General features: G+C 39.5%; 3 protein-coding genes across 7 annotated transcripts; 1 reads left to right on the plus strand and 2 right to left on the minus strand.

Annotated features, from left to right (window-relative positions):
- Nucleotides 1–740: 740 nt before the first annotated feature.
- pdzd11 (PDZ domain containing 11) lies at nt 741–6,435 on the plus strand. Its single transcript, XM_058650329.1, has 6 exons — nt 741–826; nt 2,179–2,276; nt 2,649–2,789; nt 2,932–3,030; nt 4,168–4,228; nt 5,206–6,435. The coding sequence occupies exons 2-6, from the start codon at nt 2,184–2,186 to the stop codon at nt 5,238–5,240; spliced, it is 429 nt and encodes a 142-aa protein (XP_058506312.1). The 5' UTR covers nt 741–826; nt 2,179–2,183; the 3' UTR covers nt 5,241–6,435.
- A 173-nt stretch (nt 6,436–6,608) lies between these two features.
- On the minus strand, nt 6,609–11,810 carry stard14 (START domain containing 14). Of its 2 annotated transcripts, XM_058650327.1 has the most exons (7): nt 11,704–11,810; nt 11,432–11,602; nt 11,190–11,337; nt 9,152–9,255; nt 8,914–9,031; nt 8,769–8,821; nt 6,609–7,923 (listed from the first exon to the last, which is right to left on the minus strand). In XM_058650327.1, the coding sequence occupies exons 2-7, from the start codon at nt 11,600–11,602 to the stop codon at nt 7,717–7,719; spliced, it is 801 nt and encodes a 266-aa protein (XP_058506310.1). In that variant the 5' UTR covers nt 11,704–11,810; the 3' UTR covers nt 6,609–7,716. The 2 variants fall into 2 exon arrangements, with proteins under 2 accessions (XP_058506310.1, XP_058506309.1); XM_058650326.1 differs by lacking the exon at nt 11,704–11,810 and having other exon boundaries at nt 11,432–11,697.
- A 946-nt stretch (nt 11,811–12,756) lies between these two features.
- Nucleotides 12,757–20,164, minus strand: rab41 (RAB41, member RAS oncogene family). Of its 4 annotated transcripts, none has more exons than XM_058650258.1 (8): nt 19,968–20,164; nt 18,812–18,870; nt 17,957–18,010; nt 17,020–17,125; nt 16,635–16,746; nt 15,583–15,676; nt 14,838–14,904; nt 12,757–14,675 (listed from the first exon to the last, which is right to left on the minus strand). In XM_058650258.1, exons 1-8 carry the CDS (start codon nt 20,044–20,046, stop codon nt 14,611–14,613), a joined length of 636 nt encoding a protein of 211 aa, XP_058506241.1. In that variant the 5' UTR covers nt 20,047–20,164; the 3' UTR covers nt 12,757–14,610. The 4 variants fall into 4 exon arrangements, with proteins under 4 accessions (XP_058506241.1, XP_058506242.1, XP_058506240.1 ...); XM_058650259.1 differs by lacking the exon at nt 17,020–17,125 and adding an exon at nt 17,559–17,664 and having other exon boundaries at nt 19,968–20,162; XM_058650257.1 differs by lacking the exon at nt 15,583–15,676 and adding an exon at nt 16,096–16,189 and having other exon boundaries at nt 19,968–20,155.
- Nucleotides 20,165–20,213: the final 49 nt, after the last annotated feature.

Below are 20,213 nucleotides of genomic sequence, written 5' to 3' on the forward strand. Positions count from 1 at the left end.
TGTCCTCATTCGTTTTGGAATTTCGGTATCTGATTAGTAGTAACATATGTGCGTGTAGAGCTGGATAATAAACACAAGTTTGGGTGTGACAGTGTTTTGAGCAGCAGTAAGAAGTTTTGCTTTTACATTGAGGCAAGACCAACGCCACTGTGTTTTCATCAAAAGCATTGTCATTTACGACCGTTGGGATAATCTGAGGGTGCAACAAGACTGTCATGTGCCAACAATTGCCGGCATGTTGGGATATGCAAAGAAAACAAGTTTTAGTTGGAGAGGGGATCAAAGAACAAAGAGATGGGAGTGCTCAATTAAATTAAAAACAACCGACAAACTGTGGAACTGCGGTCTATTAGATCTATCTGTAAAGCTTCTGCACAATGATAAAACAGCGGTTTGACCAAGGGCTGTAGAGATTAAATTGCGTTATGAGGTACAGAGAGACACCAAGTCAATAAACAATGTTGAATCCCCATCTAACTATCTGCTAATGAACATAGACATCTTAATATCTTGTTCACATCCTTGACTTTTCTTTGCTTTTCTGTCACGTGTTTTTAACGAGGACACTTTCTGAAACCAGGAAAGATCAGAAACATGATGTTATTCCAGCCAAATTTGATCAAGACGGCTAGTTATGAATAATGCATTTTCCTTTTAGACTAGTTTTGGTGATGTTTAGTTTAGAGTCCTGGAAATGCAGTACTGAAAAGCAGCCTCTAGAACACTGTTCCACCCCACGACGGTAGGTAGCGATAGTGGTTCAAATCGTGGTCACTTTTAAACGCAGAGGAAGCGCTAGTTGCTAACAGTTACAGACAAACCTATGGTGAGATGACTTCTTTCTATCTTTTTAAATGGTAGCAGCGCTGAGTTTTTTCCCCTTATGAAGAAATTGTTGTATATTTATATTGTTCGGTTCACCATAATAGTGAATAACAGTAAAAATGTGCTATAAACTCGCTTCGGGCGTTGGCATGCTAACTGACGTTAGCTAGCTTCTCGTTTGTTTACTATCGCCGATTGAAATGAACCACCTTAATAATACAAATATTAAAACATTATACATTATTATAGTCACAGTCGTCATTGTGTCTTCAGTTCTCTCTGTCGAAATGTTTTTCGTAACACTTTGTAAGGTGCTTTAATGCTGTGTTTAACATATGTGTATAGCATTAGTTTAGTTGACATTACGGTTGGCTCTTATTTAAAAGGGTTGAGTTGTCAGTAAAGTAAACCTTAGGACAGTGCTTCTCAAAGTGTGGGAGTTGAAGGATATACAGATATATAACACATTATTCGATGTATTTATTTGCTCTAAACACGTCCTAGGAAAACGTCTACTTTAATAGATATTAGATTAGATTATACGTTAGCATCAGATTATTCTGAAATTTGTCTTGCGTCCCAAGACGTCCAACTATAAACATAAACCACACGTTTAACATTTATGACAACTAACCAGTAAACCAATAATCCAACACTTGACATCAAACCTAACACATAACATAATGTTTATGACATCAAACATAATCCAATACATGAAACCTAACACATAACCTAATGTATCTGACATCAAACACAACATTTTGGTTGTAATATAATACTGCCCACAGTGTATCCCTAGACCTACTTAAACTGCCTCATTTAGCAGTTTAGCTGTTCAGTCACATTTGTGACAATCAAATGTTAACCTGATGGCAACAGCTCATATTCAGTGAATAAAACATGTGAGGGCTCTGTAATGATGTTTTGTGCCAGATATAGAATGTGGCATCTTTTTTTTGCTATTATAGTTTAATCATGCATGTTGTGTTGATAAATAGCATGGGGTTTCTCAGTCAGGGCTAACATCAGTTTTGGATGAGCTCTGAGTGGGCCCTCGCATCCCTCATGCATGTCAGGGAGTGGAGTAGGGCTGCGACTAACGATTATTTTCATAATCGGTTGATTATTTTTTATCAATTAATCGAGTACTTCCATAAAATATCAAAAGAAGTTGACCGTTGTTTTTCAAACTGGGAAATCATGTCTTGTCTTACTTGTTTTCATGATTTCTATATTACATTATAGACGTTATATGGAGCAAAAAACATTCAAACTGATGAACCAACTATCAAAATAGTTACAATTAACTTTGTAATCAATTAATAATCAAGTTATGTTTTTGTATTCTTTCAGAAATAATGGATCAGAAAATTCCTTATGACGACTACCAGCTTCCAGTTGTATTCCTGCCGTCTTATGAGAACCCACCAGCATGGATACCTGCACAGGAAGTAGGCCACTTATACTAGCCTTTAACCTGTATTTCAAACTTCATTGGAGGGGGGGTGTTTCTTTTTCTTTTTTTCTTTCTTTTTCTCTTTTTGGCGTGGCACACACGCATCTGAATGTGTTGCTGGTTGTTCACGGATACCAGATTCATGATTTTGGTTCCTTTTCTCATCAATTTTTCACTCACACAAAGCTGATGTTGCCAGTTTCACCTGGACAAGAGATTAAAACATCATCACCTAAACTGGTCATCAAAGTCATTTGTCAGTAGTCAATAGACACATTATTACAGCGGTCCCGTGACACCACTTTCTGCAGGATGTTAACTCTGATCACATTGATGTCGTTAATTTGGTGTTTTTCTACATTTGTAGCGTGTTCATCACCCGGACTACAACAATGAGCTGACCCAGTTCTTACCTCGCACCATTGTATTAAAGAAACCACCAGGAGCACAGCTGGGCTTCAACATCCGAGGGGGCAAAGCGTCCCAGTTAGGAATCTTTATATCCAAGGTGTGTATGTATGTCAGCGTCTAGCCCTTTTTTGTATGGCTTTTACTGGATTTTGTGGATGTTGATCTGCTGGTTCGTTATTTTCTTTTTTTAAACATGACGTCATTCTGCGTTTCTGTATGCTTTTGTCATGGATTGGCAGGTGGTCCCGGACTCAGATGCCCACAGAGCAGGACTACAAGAAGGAGACCAGGTTCTTTCTGTCAATGAGGTTGACTTTCAAGACATAGAGCACTCAAAGGTAAGTCACAAAAGCTGTACTTTGAAGTGTGTGAGTACAGTACATGGTACAAGTAAGAATTCTCTTCATGTGGGTCAGGTCTCTGTGCAGGCCATATCATACTGAAGATAGTTCTTAATGACATTGACTGTATGTCTGGGGTCATTGTCCTGCTGCAGAATACATTTGGTGGCAATTGCACACCCCCTGATAAGTATCTGCTTGTATTTCTCAGCATTACGGACGCCGTAAATCTTCCATTTGTAGAAATGCAGCCCGAAAACTTGCAAGGAGTCTCCACTGTGCTCAAAGGCCCACCAGACAGTCATTATTGTCCCACTCTCCATCCCTTCAGCGCACAAACTAACATCTGCTACAGTCAAATATTTAAAATTTCATCTCATCAGTCCAGAGCACCCCAGTTTTTGAGTCACTTGGCCTTGTTTCCAAGTTGTGAGTCGAGTTATGGCTTTTTGGCCGGTCCTTACTGTTCGAAAGAGCTTGAACAGCACATCTTGAAACCCTAACCCTTGCTTTGAAATCCTTGCCTGGGAGAGACCTGTTGTAGAACTTCTGTGTGTCTCGTTGCTGTACTCGGTCTTGCCGTGTGGTGTATGACCTGTGACATGAAACCGTCCTCCACAGCCTCAGCCGTGGTAGCAGAGAGTCTGGCTGTTCCTCGCCCAGTTATTTAGCTACAGACACAGCTGTTTCTCTTTCAGTTAATGACTGTGTTTCAACCTACATGAAAATGATGATCATTAGCACCTGTGTGGTGTAATTAGTTATATAGACGAGTCATACCTGACTATAAAACTCCCTGACTTTGTTGGAGTGTAAAGTGAGATCACACCAATTAGTGATTTGATTTAGATTTTTCTTTCTGTTGCATTCTGTTAATTGAACCTGGATAGTTGTAGTAGAGAGTGCAGTATTACATGTGACTCTAAAAACCCATTAAGAATAGAGCACTTAATTTAGCAAAGTGCATATTTTAGTGGAAACTAAAATTGTTAGATTATCATGGACAAAATATAACTGATTATGTGTTTATTTTCTCAGCGTGTCCTTGTCAACATTTTGCCCCAATAGTTTATTATGTATTATTGTTTATTTTAATTGCCTTTTACATTAAGCTAATGTTTTCTGCGTCTGTAGGCCGTTGAGATCTTGAAGACTGCGCGGGAAATACTGATGAGGGTTCGCTTCTTTCCTTACAGTAAGTCCAACTCTGACCAGTCTTTCTTGCCTTGTGTACAAATACTTACCTTACATTTACATGTAAAAGCATACGCCAGTTGTTGTCTAGAGATACTTTTCAACTAACGATAATGTGGAACTTTATTTGTCCTAAAAACAACTGTTATATTCAGTTGGATGTGACAGCAGTAGATTCCAAATTGTATTGAATTTGTTGCTCAGATTGTGCTGTTTATCATAATTTTCCAATTCAAAACTTTAAGTCATGACACGCAACAATAAAGAGAACCGTAAAACTTTACTTTGAAATGCTGGCTTAATAGTCCCAACGAACGACTGCCACCATCATTTTGCACATAATCTAGGAGCAGTGAGTAAAAAGAAAGATAGACAATAAAAATCTGAAACGAAGTTAATACCTAACAATATTAAAGTAATGCTGGGTTTTAAAATAAAACTTGATGTAAAGTGTATTTACTTTTCTGATTTTTCCAGCTTCTTAAATGTGAATACGTTGTAGTTTCTTTTGCTCCATATAACAAAGAAATCAAGAAAGAACATTCCTGATTTGAAAGACACTGATCAAATTTTTTTTTTACATTTTATGAACCGATTAATCGATTATGAAAACAATTGTTAGTTGCAGCCCTAATTGGAATACTATACTAAAAGGCACAATCTATAATCTGCTGCTATCACATTTTTAAGGATGGATAAAGTTCAATACTATCTGATCTCAAAAGCATTGCTAGATTACTCAAAATGCGTTTATCTCTTTAGGAGTGAGAAAACAGTTAGAAGCCTGTCAGCACACACACAGATACCAGCACCATGTTTCAGTAGCAACATACCAATGTAGCCATGGTGATAGTCCGACCGATCGCACTCTTTTCAACTATAACCGGGTTTGATAGTCACTCAACTGTATCATGCTGTTTATATAAAGACATGACATTCATTGTTGCCGTGTTCTTCCGTGTGCTCTTTCTTTGAAAGACTACCAAAGGCAGAAGGAGAGGACCGTACACTAGGTGGCAGCAAAAAGCGAGGAAAGAGATGGACTTGACTGTGTCTCAGTGGCCTCGTCATCACCCTCCTCCCACAGACTCTGGCCCCCATTCTGTCCCAGCTTCAGAATGACTGACGTACAGTACACTTCTCCATTTAAGGGCAACAGTCCACTAATTTCTTTCTCTCACAGAGACCGCAAACAGGATCCATTTGAGTCATAATTAACTGATACTTAAAGGAATAGCCTTTAGATACTGTAATTAAATGTATCAACATGGCCTTTACTTTTCCCTTAAAGCCTAAATAGATGTTTTTAACCACAGTAACACCAGCAGTAGCTCTGATGACTCCAAGATACAGTATATTTCTGTAATTAACTGTACCTAAGAAATTGGCAACAGAGTGTGAATTCTAACGAGTTCACAACACACAGATTTGTTTTTTAACTAAAAGTGAATACACTGAACACTTTGTTTTTAATTTAACAATTATTTATAATTGTGTAGGAAATATTAAGTTGTGTAAATATTCTATATTTTCAGTGACTGCCAATGTGGACCCAGCGTTATTTTCTTTTAATACAGACAAGTATTCATTTTGTTCATGTTTTATAAATTTTTTTGCTCTCTGCTCCTGGGCACAAATATGATGAGGCAGTTATTAGAGAAATGTCGAGTCAGCATTTCCAACTGTTGCTTTTTTTGCTGTTCGCCATCCTCTCCTACATTTTTCAGCCGATTTCAACAATTCATACATGGAAATTTCAGTGCATGCAGCACATTTTCAGCTATTTCAAGTGTTGACATGAACACGTTATGCCTCGTGTCTTGGCATATTATTGCTAAAGCTTTATGACGGTGCATTTGTGTGTGTGTGTGTGTGTGTGTGTGATGCAGATCCACAGAACTGCAGGTTTTCTCTTGGGACTCAAAGCTTTGCCGGGCAGCTTAATTGTTTTAGATTATGTATGTGCTAAAGTAAAATAAGGTTTGGCCATTAAGAAAATGTGCAAAGTATAGGTGGAGGAGTTACAAAAGCTCTGTTCACTAACAATTTGTATTCACCTGATGACCCAGAGCTCATTATGAAACTTTTTTTTAATCATTAACATTGATAAGTTAAACAAATAAAGTATTTGAACTCTTAACCACCGCGTGTCTCCGTGTGAAATCCTGAAAGAATTGCAAATAAACTGGTTTGCTCGGGTACAAGTAGCCAGACTCGTTCCACTTACTAATTTGGTTTCTCTTGAAACTGACTTTGACAGGAGCGTAGTGAATGACCGTGATTACCGAAGCATATTTAACATTGTGAAGTTTAGTATTTTGTTAGAAGTCAAGACCATGTCACATTGCTCAAATGTCTTAAAGAAGAAAACAAGCCAACTGTCTCAGCCAGCACAGCTTCATTTCCAACACGCCTTCATCTGAGGTTACAGTAAAAATCTGAAAAATAAATAAATAAAACAACAAGATTTCCCTGTATGGTCCTTCCAATCTGGCAGGTAAAATGGTATTCGGCGAAAACGTGCTATATGCACATTTGACATGTTCCTACTAGATTCTCATCAGAGCAACAGCTGGTCATTGAACGTCAATGCGAGTCTACAGTATAATTTATGTAAGAATTACAGTGGATACACTTTGATTGCACGTCATCATAAACCTTCAAACAGTCTTCATGTGTTACAAAGTGGAAGAGCGTAACTACTCACTCATCATGACGAAGCACAATGAATGTTTTTAGAAATAAAATTACCATTAAAAAAAAAATAAAATATATATCATCAGGAGCAAACCTTAAAGTGTCTTTGGTCTTAGATTAAGCTTTAAGAAAAAAAAGGTCAGTGCCCAGAAGTGTCTGCCACAGTGTTACATGCAATTATCATGAAACCCGTTTTAAAACCGCATTATTAACGTGATTAAACTAAATAAAAGTATCCATTTTAGGTGTGGTCAAATCATTTGGAGCTGAAGTCTAATAAATAAGGTTTAGATTAAATAGTTTAACGTGTGATTATGGTGAGAATTACCATACAAGTCAATTTCATTCTACTTTCACCACAAAACACCACCTCATCGTAATCGGCGATGACAATTACTTCCCTAATGTGTACACACGTCACATGGCTGAAAACAAATAAAAATAAACGAGGCGTGACAGAGAAGCCATAGTAAATGAAGAGCTGAAACTACGCCAATATTCAAACCCCCAACACCTGTAACACCTGTTGCAAAAATAAAAAAAATGACACCATGGGGAACACTGGACATATTTAGCTTAGTTCAGCATAAACTGAGGTGAATGGCAACTTGATCTGTCCTTATTTCCTTCTGTTAGGACGGCTGTAAACACGTCATACTCTTACGCTCATTGCTCACTCTTGGGGGGTGGATAGGGTGATATCACAGGAGCAGGAGGTCTCGAGTCTCATTGTGTTTGCGAGGATATGAATATTCCTCTCCTTCTTCGCCCACTTTCCCTGTCGGCTGTGATTCAACTACTGTCCTCGCTGTCCGCAACGTCCAACTTGGAACTCTCGTCCACGTTCTCCAGCGAGTCCGCCCTCTGCATGGACAGCTCGGCGGGGTCCATCATGGGCAGGGTGTTCTGCTCCGGGTACAGCCAGGGCTTCTGGTCGGGAGAGTTGTGCTTTTTCCACTCTGGGTAGTTCTGTCCCGCCTTGTGTACACACTTCATCACCTGGAAGGGTGGAGGGGGGGGGGGGCAAGACAGGACAAGATTATCAGCGGGCCGAGGATCGCACCACACCTTCAGTCTCTTCAGTGAACAAAGCTCAAGATAAAGCCAGTTATGCGACATAGCACTAGTATTTACAGTGCACTAGTATTTACAGTGTCTCCGAAGTCATATTGAGATTCTGTGATAATATGGTCGACGCATACAGTTCATTATGGACTTGAACCAAGAACCTTGTTATCAAAACTATGGATTATTGCCTGTGATTTGGGTCATAAATATGTACAAAGTTTAAAACGTTATAATTATCCCTCGGCTTACGTCATAATTTGAATAATTGAATAAAAGAGTAAATCATCATTAAAGGTTACAGTACTATTACGAGTACAACACACTACAAATCAGGTCAATGTTATTTAGGAGAGAGACACTCACACTCACACTCACACACGTGCACTCACACATGCACTCGTTGACCCACTTTGGTCAAAATGTTTCAAACACTTAATCTGCCAAAGTGTGCGAAACCTGGTGAACGAGTTTGGTCGGCAGAGAGCGTGAGCAACGGCGAAGGAGCCAAGATACACCTTTGTCAGCAGCCTGACTGGGATCGGCCCTTAAACTGGGGTTTCCATGGTTTCCATTGTCCCTTTTAAGACACATGAAACCCTCAAACCCCCCCGCCCCCCTTGTGTGCACACACACCTATCAAACCCTTGCAGACACTCACACACATGATTTAAGACCAAGCTAGTGCACCACTTGAAATTATTAATAATATCAATTTTTGATATGAAGTAAAAAAAAAAAAGAAAAAGACAAGACGATGCTTGTGTGATGTCACGTACCCGAGGAGCCAGAACTTGAGACGCTTTGTTTACTAGCCACTTTGGAAGGGAACCTAGAGCAAAAGAGATGAGGTCACATTAGGAAAAATAAAAAATACACAATTTGAATTTGAACAGTAATTATTGTTTTGTGTGTCTTCTTTACCTTTGGGGTCGGCTTGTGACAGGTATATGAATAAACAGCTATTTGGCCCTGTGGATTTGATGTAATAGCCAGTGAGGATGGAAATGGCCCTGACAAGGTCCCGGGTAGGAGGGTATTTCTGCAGTCGAAACAGAAATACATGAATCAATGCACACTAAACACTGGGTGTGAGAGTGTCACAAAAATGGAGTATTTAAAGACAATGGTGTGTGTGGAGGAGGAGGTGGTGGTGGTTTACCGGGTGCTTGACTGAGAAGTTGACAATAATGTACTCGTCGTCCGTCACCTGCCACGAACGCAGTGTCACCACATCCCTGTTCTTGATCGTCTTTGGGCAAATCCCTATGAATAAACGAAGACATACAAATCTGGTTAAACGGTGTTTATTACACTTCCTTCATTCGTTCTCTTCTTTTTTTTCCCCCACCGTCACATTCTTATTTGACAACAAGAGCCTTGTTGTGGCAATAAATACACCCCTGTAAATGCACACTGCTCACTTTCCCGTCCTTTACTGCAAAACAGGTGACAGGCGTTTCATGATTAAATTGGGAATGGGAGTTAAAATCACTCTGTGAGAGAAGGTCAAAGGGCAGATCTGTCATTTAAAAGCATATGAAGCCAGAGTTTGTGAGTGTGTTTTGTCCCGTGTTCAGTTACCAGTGATTATGACTTTTTACTTTTAGTCAGATTATTTAAGAATAAAATAATAGTTTGTATGTACATTAGTGACGTTTCTGTTTTCTGTCGGAACACAACAAGATTGACATTTGACTCGTATAAATAAAAGTAAAAATGTTTAAAATCATGTTAGTATGTGACACATATTTGTAGTAAACACACTAAAGTGAAAAACAAGAATCCTAGGTTTCCATGTGGCAGTCCAAAAATAAATTCCTATGACTGTATAAACAACAGTTGTAAGTCACTTCACTGAGTGGGAGCCCTTTTTAATCGTAATGCATGACAGTGCAGTATATTGTCCCGTCCCTAATCGTGACAAAACAAATCGCTTATTGTGTGCAGTGCGGCGGGAATGTTGCCAGGCAACACTAGACTGACACACTGCTTCACCGAGAAACACAGAGAGAGTTCTATGGAGCTGACAGGTGTGCACTCAGTGAAAATAACATTTCAAAGTGTCATACTGCATGTTTTAACGTCATCTTTTTACAAACATGATGATGAGTTACTTGCCTTAAAAAGGTGCAGTGTGTAAGAATTCTACACCTCACCCCCTTCCTTTTCAAGCGCGGCAGGGAACTACGGTGGCCTTAGCATGCCAGAAAGGATGTCAATCTTCCTAGTTTGCATAGTACGCTTTTCAATTCAAAACAAGAAATGGATGCACTTGCTTCCATAAAGCAAGGCCCTTACCTAAAATCCCTTTATGCTGCTTTTCCATTAGTGATAGTACCTGGCACCTTTTTAATACCTGTTCTGGAGAGGTTCCTAGTGAGCTCAGCCAATACTAAATGTGATGTCAACAGACTGCCGGCCACTGATTGGTCAGAGTGTCGTCATTAGAAGAGTCATGAGCGCAGCGTCCGACACGGGATTCAAACCGGAGTTAAAAATACTGAAAACGTGCGTTAATCTCTGGTGTATTTAGCGACAGCACTGCTGAAAGCCGGGTAGATCGTGATCTGAATCCCAACCCGTTCAGGTGTATTTTAGTTCAGTGACTGTGTCAGGTCATGCAGGAAGTACTGAATGAACAAATGATTCAGCACACTGAAAACAACTGCTTTACTAGTCACTCGTTTGTGTGTCTGTGTCGCGTATACAACTACGTCACGGCAGTTTCATGCAACCTTGAACATATGACTCCACCCACATTCAGGTGGAATGGAACCGGAGTAGAGTTGAGCCATGCTGGAACTGTGTAGTGGAAAAGCGCAGATAGAAAAGGCTTATTGTAAGGCCACGAAAACTTAATATATATTCAATTTATGCCTATAAACCTTGATAAATGTCACACCCTGGACCTTTGAAATCATACTATACTTCCAAACCACATATTTTAAACTATAAATATGGACTTTCCCATTTGTTTTTAGTGTTTCTAGGCCACTTTCTTTAGTGCGACAGGTGCAAATGAAATACATGTTCCTCCTGCCTGGAGGTTTCTTTCCACTCGCACTATCAGAGACACACACACACTCACTCACACTCTCTCACACTCTCACTCTCTCTCTCTCTCTCTCTCTCACACACACACACAGGAATGTGACAAGACAGACGCAGAAAGATAAGAAAATGTCACCGCTCCTCACATGAATAGTAGCCCACATCAGCATTAGCAGAGAGACGGGCGATGTCAAAGCTCTCCCCCATGGTGGGGTCCCACTTCTTACGGTACTGGCCGTCGTGAAGGACGTCGTACATGGCAGCAGCTGACACGTCTCTGATGACCATTTTACACTGTAACACACACACACACACACAGAATGAAAATGAGGGACATTCAAAGACAGAATAAGACAGGAAAAGACAAGAGTGTTAAACGTGAGCTTACCTTGATCTTGTGGACCTTGGGAACGTTGTTTCCTTTACTTGCAGGAGTGCGTTCCACCCACACTTGCATGTCATTATTATCATACTTATTCAGCCAGTTGTCTGTTGCCATGCACTGACTCTTGAAGTCAAGAAAGACCTTCTCATCGGGTAAAATACTCGGACGTGACATCTTTAAATTAAAAAAAAATAAATATATATATGTAATAAAATACTTACTTCCTTTTTTTAAACAACCTGCTGAGTCCGGCGTGTGTGACTCAATGGACTCACTGAGCAGATTCAAGCCCTTTTCTAGCTCCGTAAGTGTGTGAGTGATCGTAGATCAAGTCGAGCAGGATTTTTGCGTTGGATTCCTGAGCCATGCCTTCATGACGTCACGTCCTTTCCGTAGCACCGGACAGGTAGAGAGGGGACGTGAGTGGGCAGGTGTGCCCCGCCTTCCTATTAGCGACCACTAGAGGACACAGAGCGAGTATCACTCACAGGACAAGTGGCCAGTTTCACTAATAACACTGTGGGAGTGGGCAGGTGTGAACTTCTCAGTATCATCACGACTAAAACACGTTAAACAGAATAGTGAGAGTCCGCGACGCGTCGTGGGTGGGTCCTTAAATAAAGTCCGCAACAAGTGTAATTGGTTCCCACACACACCCACACCAATTTAGCTGCCCTAAATTTACAGTATTGGTAATTATCAAAATATGTATTAATGTTTCTGTAATGGTTAATACACCAGTATGTAGAAGCTCTTCAACCAAACTGATATTTTTAATGCTAAAATATAACTATTGTTGTGATCCATGCATTTTCACTGTAGTTTTACAAAATAAAAATACAGGGAAAAAACTGTAAAGCACACTATTATTTCTTGATTAAGATGTGAAATTATAGTTTACTTACTGTAGTTTATTTGCATTCCAGAACAGAAAAAATAGTTTTAATGGTTGCTTAATTTCTCACTTCTCAGAGAAGAAGCCCAGTGAGCTGGCTCAAATATGGGTATAAAACAGTGAATTCATTTTATTTGCCATATAAGTAAAAATAACATTTTCAGTTTTAAGTTAAGTTATGAAACAAAGGAGCAGGTTTTGTATTTTTGTAATGCAACGTCATTATCACTTGGCCACACCTTTCTGTTGTAAGACTTCATGTGTATGATGTAATACCAGATGAGTGATGTCCTTTTTAGAATGTGACACACACACACAGTAGGTATCTCAACAATTCAGGAATTGTACAATGTTAATTAGTAATTATTGTGTCAACAGATACATTTTCCAGCAGCAGTGGTTTATGAACAAATGAATCACATGCAGATGTTAATATTGTGGTGAAATATCTTTATTTTATTCCATGTGATAAGCCTACACTTGTGTTTCATTAACTCTCCTTTTTATACATCAGATAGTAATAGTACATTATTCACACGAACGTCGCTAAACACGGGTAGACAGCATATTTCAAATGGACAAATGGACACAATTCAGAATAGCACAAAGCTGAGTATTTAGTCAGTGACAAGTAATAGAAGAGCTGCTCATGTTAAGTTGTTGTAATGTACTCAAACACATAAAACCTTTAAAATCCATTTTTTAAAACGCTGACATTTCAAAACAAGCTACAGCAAATGACCAGTGTCTTTTGTTGTGCTATGGCTAGTTAGTTTGTTTGTGTTACACTGTGTATGTGTGTGTGTGAGGATGGGAAACCAAACTAGTGACTACACATGCTGCTAGAAGTCACTTCTTACAGAGTGACAGGGGAAAAAATAACATCACCAGGCCTCTCGGTCGCCTTCAGTTGGGGTCCCAGCATACACGCAAACAATAAATAAAATAAGCTTTTCATCATGCGCGTCAGCGTCTGTACTTTTGGTCAAGCGTATGGTGTAATCTCTATGTCCAAGTTACAAAATAAATAAAACACATAAAACTAACAGTCCTACACAGGCAATAGCAATACAGCAAAAGGATACTGCAACTAACTTTCTCGGCACTTTTTTTTTACAGCAAGAGTGTTAGTAAGCGTCAGCTGTATCTGAGGACAAACTCTGTATCCACCAGCTCTACAAAACGTGTGAAGCCATGAACCAGTCAGCAGGCTTTGTCTATATTTTACAATATTGTGGCTTGATTCAGTGCACAATGTTTGATGAACAAACAAGCAAGGCATCTGTGTTGTTATCCATATAAATCCTGCATGGTGAGCATGCAGCATGTTCTTGCAATTGTGTAATTGAAACACAAACTATCGATGAGATGGTGGGTACGTCATCTCATCCAAATTCCCTATCAGCACAGAAAAGACTAAGCACTGGCTCTTTTTATTCCTAAACCTTAGGGGCACCTAATAAGTGAAAGGCGTGTTAGTATGCGTGCAGCTATTGTAATGTGGGGAAATAACAGTTGCTGTAGTTTTAATGCAGATACAGTTGCAAGTTAGCAGCCATTTTTTTGTGAACCTGGGTTGGCTTCCCTTTTAAATCAAAAGTTGATATTACACATAATGTTCCCAGCAACATTTTAAATGATGTAAATTTGGTCTACTAACATGCTGTTGTATTAGTCAGTTTAGGAGTGTTAGTTGTGTAGGATATAAAAAGGGATTAATTTGAGCCTAATATGGTATCATGTTAGCGATGATATAATTTCACTGGTAAAATTCTGTATCTTCTTCCTCAAAAAAAATCAAAAAAATATCTGAGACATACAAGAGAATCTCAGACAAGAAAGAATTAATAATAATAATAAAAAAGTTAAATAAAACGGGCTGATAATTCAACCTTGCAAAGTCTTTTAAATAATCCCAAGCAGTTTTACTTTACAACAATGACGAGTAACAGCACGAAGATTCAGAACTGTGCGATAACTCATTAGCGGTTAGCTATGTGGGTCGGCAGTTCTATATAATGCCATGCAACTGGATGAAAATCTCAACATATCTGTTCACTTGATCCTTGTTTTAAATGTTTACTTTTGAACCATTTTTCACCCCCAGAAAATCTGCTTCAATACAGTAATGCACATCCACACGGATACTCTGAAAAGTCACTGAGTTGAAAAGGGAAAAAAAGACAGGTCCTCCATCCCAATGGCAGTGAGCCAAGGGTGGGGCGAGTGGCCACTGAGAGACAAGCTGTTGGTGGGGAGGAGGCAGGCTGGGCGGGGGTGAGGTGTACTAGCACGAGCAGCTGCTCTCGGTGACAGTCATTTCTGGCTGTTTCTCCAGTTTGATGTCGATCACTGAGAGAAAATGGTTAAGCAACATCGTGGATGAATTTGCAAATTTCACTTCAGCATTTTCTGCAGAGCTATATGGCTGCAGCCTCAATATAAATATTCACACTTTTTTTGGCAGGATGCAACATTCTGTCAAATTCTTTTTTTTTTTTTAAAAAAGGATACTGTCCTCTTTGCTTTTCTCTGGTGTGCTATCCATCCCCGGCAATGCAGCTGCGACACGACGGAACAGCTAGAAAACAAAATGAGACATTAATACACACTTTTGATGGGATAGAGAATAAAATACATTCACAAAGTGGGAAGGTGATATAGATAACATAGTCTAAACAATGTAAACTTGATCATTGACAATTGATAAATGATATATCATCATCTGCTTCCATGTCTGAATAATTCAAACTTACAGCTACACAGAGACACTAATACTAAGACAGTCAGTGTGTGTGAAGTGCAAAGAAAATGTACTGATGGCTTTTTTTCTTTTCAATAATCATCACATCATCCAGACCCACAGTCAGAGGAAGTTGGTACTCTTGAATATGGTTTATTAAATAAACAGCCAGGACACAGGAAGCAAATCAAGCAGTGATACAAAATGTGACTGTAATTGCTGGTTGATATAAGAGCAGGAAAGGGAAGATTGCAGTGAGCAAATTCATTACATTACATTCACAAAAGCATTGCACAAGTTTTAGTGAATCCGGAACTCAGTACTTGGTCAAAAATCAACAAAGTAGCAGTACACTTGTGCAGAACCGATAAGCCTGTGGAGGGAAGACAGTATGTATCGAGAATGCCAAGACATGTCAAGATGAGCAAAGAGAGAGAGGGAAGGAAAGGGAAGTCGTTAAGTGAACACATTGAGGGCAGAATGAGCTCAACTACCCTGAGAGAGCAGAATCTCTACCTGTTTGACATTGTAGCCAGTCTTTGCGCTGGTTTCAATGAACATGACATTCAGTTCCTTAGCTCTCTGCTCGCCCTCCTCCGTGGTGATCTGTCTGCTCAGGTAAAAGCAGAAGGGTGGGGAGATGGACGAACAGATAGATATGGAAAGAAACATCGCAAAGAGGGAAGGCCAAAGGGAGAGGGAAACGACAGAGAGAGAGAGAGAGAGAGAGAGAGAAACAGAGGGAGCTCAGCATAGAATCGTGTTTTGGGTGAAAAAGAGAGGTTAGTTAAGTTATAACAGACAGACAGAGAGGAAGGGAAGCTGCTGTTCTGTGTAAAGATGAGGAAGCACAAAATCTACTCCTGGAGTCACTCATTCGTTCTGCAGCCACACTTGGATCCATATAATGAATACATGGAGGAGAAGTTGCAGGTACCCCTCCCTGACCTACAGGACACTACGACCTGCGCAGGAGACGTCAGAATAACTTGTACTAGAGTATTACATCTGCTGTTGCTAGACACCAACCTGTTTGACGTTATAACCAGCCTTGGCACTGGTCTCTATGTACATCACATTGAGCTCACGAGCTTTCCTCTCTGCCGCCTCAACAGAAACTTGCCTGCCATGGTCCCCGGGAGGGAGGGGGGAGGGGTGGTGATCAGTGTGGTGTTGGGGGAAAACACACACAAAAAAAAAAATTCAAAATGACATGGAGAAAACAGACCAGGAAAGAGTGCAACAAAAGCAAAGCAATGAAAAAAAAACCTGAACAGAAATAACATTAAAATCATTAAAAATAAAAATACATTAATAAAAATGCTTTAACACTAATAAAAGGGTTGAAGTATGCAAAATACAGAGGGATGATTCAAGTCAAAACTGGATGAAATGCACTGAAGGGAAGATAATTGGGATTCCAGGCTTTGGCAGTTTATAGACTGTAATACTTGATGCTACTCATTTTCCTAAGCTCGACGAATAATAATAATAATACATGTCTCTATTTCAATCTTTGTAAAGATAGTAAGAAAATCATCATTCATACGTCTCACACAACCTTGTACCTTTTATCCGCCAAGTCTGTTTTGTTCCCAACAAGCATGATAATGACATCACTTCCTCTCTCTGTTCTAACATCATCAATCCACTTTGAGGTTTGCTGGAATGAATTAAGATCTGTGGATGAAAACACACACAGTTACGCTACACATCGGCTGTGAAAAGCCTCCAAAGAACACAATTTGTGCACAAGCAGTTTTTTTTTTATGTTAGAAAAGATTATCATTATACTGTATGTTAGTAAGCAAATGTATTAAGAAAAGCTTGAAACAGGGGCGGGGGAAATACTTGCAGACGTGTTGATTAATAATAGCACAAATACATAAGGTATCATCTACTTTCATTCCAACTGCTTAAGACCCCAACTACAAGAGTACAGCCCTGACTCACTGGTGATGTCATAAACAACCACAGCAATGGTAGAATCACGGATGTAGCTGGGAATTAGGCTACGGAAACGCTCCTGTCCAGCAGTGTCCCAGAGCTGGAGCCGGACCTGAGGATTGGAACGGAGGAGGAGGAGGTAAAGGAGAGGAAAGGTAGAACAAGACATTGGAGAAGGGGACAGAGATGAAAGATTTGCAAGCCATGCAGCAGGCATCGAGGCACTGGAATGCAGCAAGGTTAGAGATGACCAATGTTATGCAACCAAGACATGTAAAAGAAGGCCATGCTGAATCATTGAGGCTTTTTAAGAGCACCACAGAAGTTTTATTATTAATTCTGCCATCAGCCTCATATGTGACAGCATTAAGGAAGCACACACCCCCCAGAAACCTCTGTTGAATTGCTTTAGCACCACCATAGCTCCTGCTCACACTCAGGAATGTTTATGTCCAGTGGGATTTGACAAGCGAGTAAATGCTTGGTTATGCCCTTGCACATATTAAGTGAAGGGCAAGGAGGTGAGGCGAGGCTATGATACCTACTGGCTATATCATAAACCACCACAGCAGCTGCTGAGTCGCGGATGTAACTGGGGATGAGGCTGCGGAAGCGTTCCTGTCCGGCTGTATCCCAAAGCTGCAGCCGAATCTGTTGCCAGTGGCAAAATGAATGTGGAAAATGGGAGGTGGGCACACAGGGGATTTCATGACCCAGCCAGTGTATGGAAGGAAAACAAAAATTCAAAATGAAAATGAAAGCAATGGGAACTAAAAACATGATCACAAATAAATAAATCTAGGACGATGTATAAAAATCTGTATGAAATTATGATAGGGAACTACATGATGCCACCATATAAAAAGCAAATGCATGCTATTGATTTTCTGGCAATTTTAAAACTACAACAATGGAAGAATAGATATTAAAATACGGTGCTTACCGTGCGGTCTTCTAGGTACATGGTTTTTGACAAAAAGTCAATGCCAATTGTTGCCTGCAACAAAATCATTTCATTAAAACACTGTAATGGAACTATTGAAATACATAACAATACATACAGTATACAATAACAAAATATATACATTTACCTATAACAAAGATATTACACAAAAAGGTGTATTTTATCAGATCGTAAACATTATCTTTGGACTTCTTAAAACCAAAGTCTTATCTTTGTATATATGCAACATGTTACGTGATAAAGTGGTTGATTGTGAGTGGTTCAGTGTTAAATGTTCATTTTGTGGAAATAAACCTATTGCGACATCACATAGGAAGCTGAATGTTATAAGTTACATGGTTAGAGTCTAAATTCCTCTTTACACTACAATCATCGAATATAAATGAATATCACTAAACGAAAAAGAAATGTGAATACATTTATTCTGGACTTCTAAACTGTTCAACATGTGTTTGAAAAGCAAAAAATGTAACACATACTGTCTAGAAGACAGCAAATCACTATCATGGTGCAGAAACTCTTGTCAGTTATCAGATTTAATTGTAAAAACATTACTTTTAAAACGCAGCCAAAAACACATTTATTCAGACAAGGGTTTGTCTTTTTTGTGACTTTTGTTGTAACCAAACTGTAAGGCAATTTCTCTCTATATTCTTAACTATGTATTTATGCACTTCTCCTGTATTCTGTTTCACCTCACTGTTTTTATTAGCTTTAATAACTTTGCACTTTGTAATGCTGGGCACTTTGAGGTGCATTGTATGTATGAAGAGTGCTGTATAAATACAAATCTTATTGTTAGTATGTCACATTGTGATGAGTGTACGTCATTACCTGATAAGTATTGTCGAAACTGTCATACATAAACCTTGTGATGAGTGAGGTCTTTCCAACTGCACAAACACAACAAGAGCAACTTTAGATTTGATTATCTGATAATCAAAACACCAACATTCTAACTCCATTCATAGGATTAAATCCCATGTAAGACCAATTCAACATTTTTGTATAATGGGCAGGAAAAAGGGTCACTATGACTCAGTGTCATGACGTGGTGACTACATTGCTGTTTTCACTGTTGTAATGTGTCCTGCTGAACCCACACGCTGAGCTGGCAGTATGGGTGGAGCCTCAGATTTTCTGAGAGTGAAAATGGGTTAACTTCTCTGTTTTTCGTTGAGATTAAAGATTAATCTCTGTCTGTAGACAATCGCCCCTAATGAAATCACGATTATACATATCTTCATTCTCAGGTCACGTAAACGGAGGTCGTTCGGGGAAAAGGCCGAATGGTCTAAACCCAGTGGCCGACGTGGCTGTGCAAGGTGCAGCCCAGGAAGCTAACAGCTACTGAGTTCATGCTAACAGCTCTACACCGGCGTAGATAATGATCGAGTCCCTTTAACTTGTATAGTGGGTTGTCTGCAACAACCACCCGTCAACCAAATTTAATTTACACTTGAGGGATAAACATGAGTGATATAAACGCAACCACTAACGTCTGTGTGTCAATCTTACCACAGCTAACTGCTAGCTAAAAAATAGTTAACAGTTATAAGCTAATGACCAAACCAATGACTCAGTCCTTGATTCTGCCAACGAACCGATCTGAACATAAATTACTAATATTACTGATTTCAAACGTTAAAATGAATCACTATGAACATTTGTCGTATGAATAACAAAATGTCTGACTAGATTAAGGATTCACTGTTAGCTAGCTCATCAATGACATCATCTCGAGTAAAAAAAAAAAGAAAATTATATATTTTCTGTTGTTTTTCATGTCACCCTCTATTAAACGCGACGTATGAACTGAAATATTGTCTCGCTTTGCAGCGTCGCTGGCCGCCAATATACCGCCTGTGACTAACTTAGCCCTGGTCGCCAAACAAGCTAGCTGTCGGAGCTAGTTAGCTCATCTTAGCCACTCTGACATTTCACTCATCCCACCAAAATTATCACCTAAGATATGTATTCTCCAACTTACCACTCTGTTCGCCCAGAAAGACGAGCTTGAATTTTCGTAGAGGGTTGCCAAACTCCCCACCGCCGGTCGTGGTTGACATTTTGTCACAAAAATACACGGCTACTTAAGCTAACTTGGCTAACGTGATGTGTCTGGAACTGGAGGGGAGCGAGTGTATCTTTATCCTCCAGCAGCAGCTCAGGACAGCGCTATTGTTTCTTTCCACCGTCACGAGTGAAATAGCGCAACCAAGAGGTAAACCACTAG

The sequence above is a fragment of the Solea solea genome, chromosome 14 (genome assembly GCF_958295425.1).
Source record: "Solea solea chromosome 14, fSolSol10.1, whole genome shotgun sequence".
NCBI lineage: Eukaryota > Metazoa > Chordata > Actinopteri > Pleuronectiformes > Soleidae > Solea > Solea solea.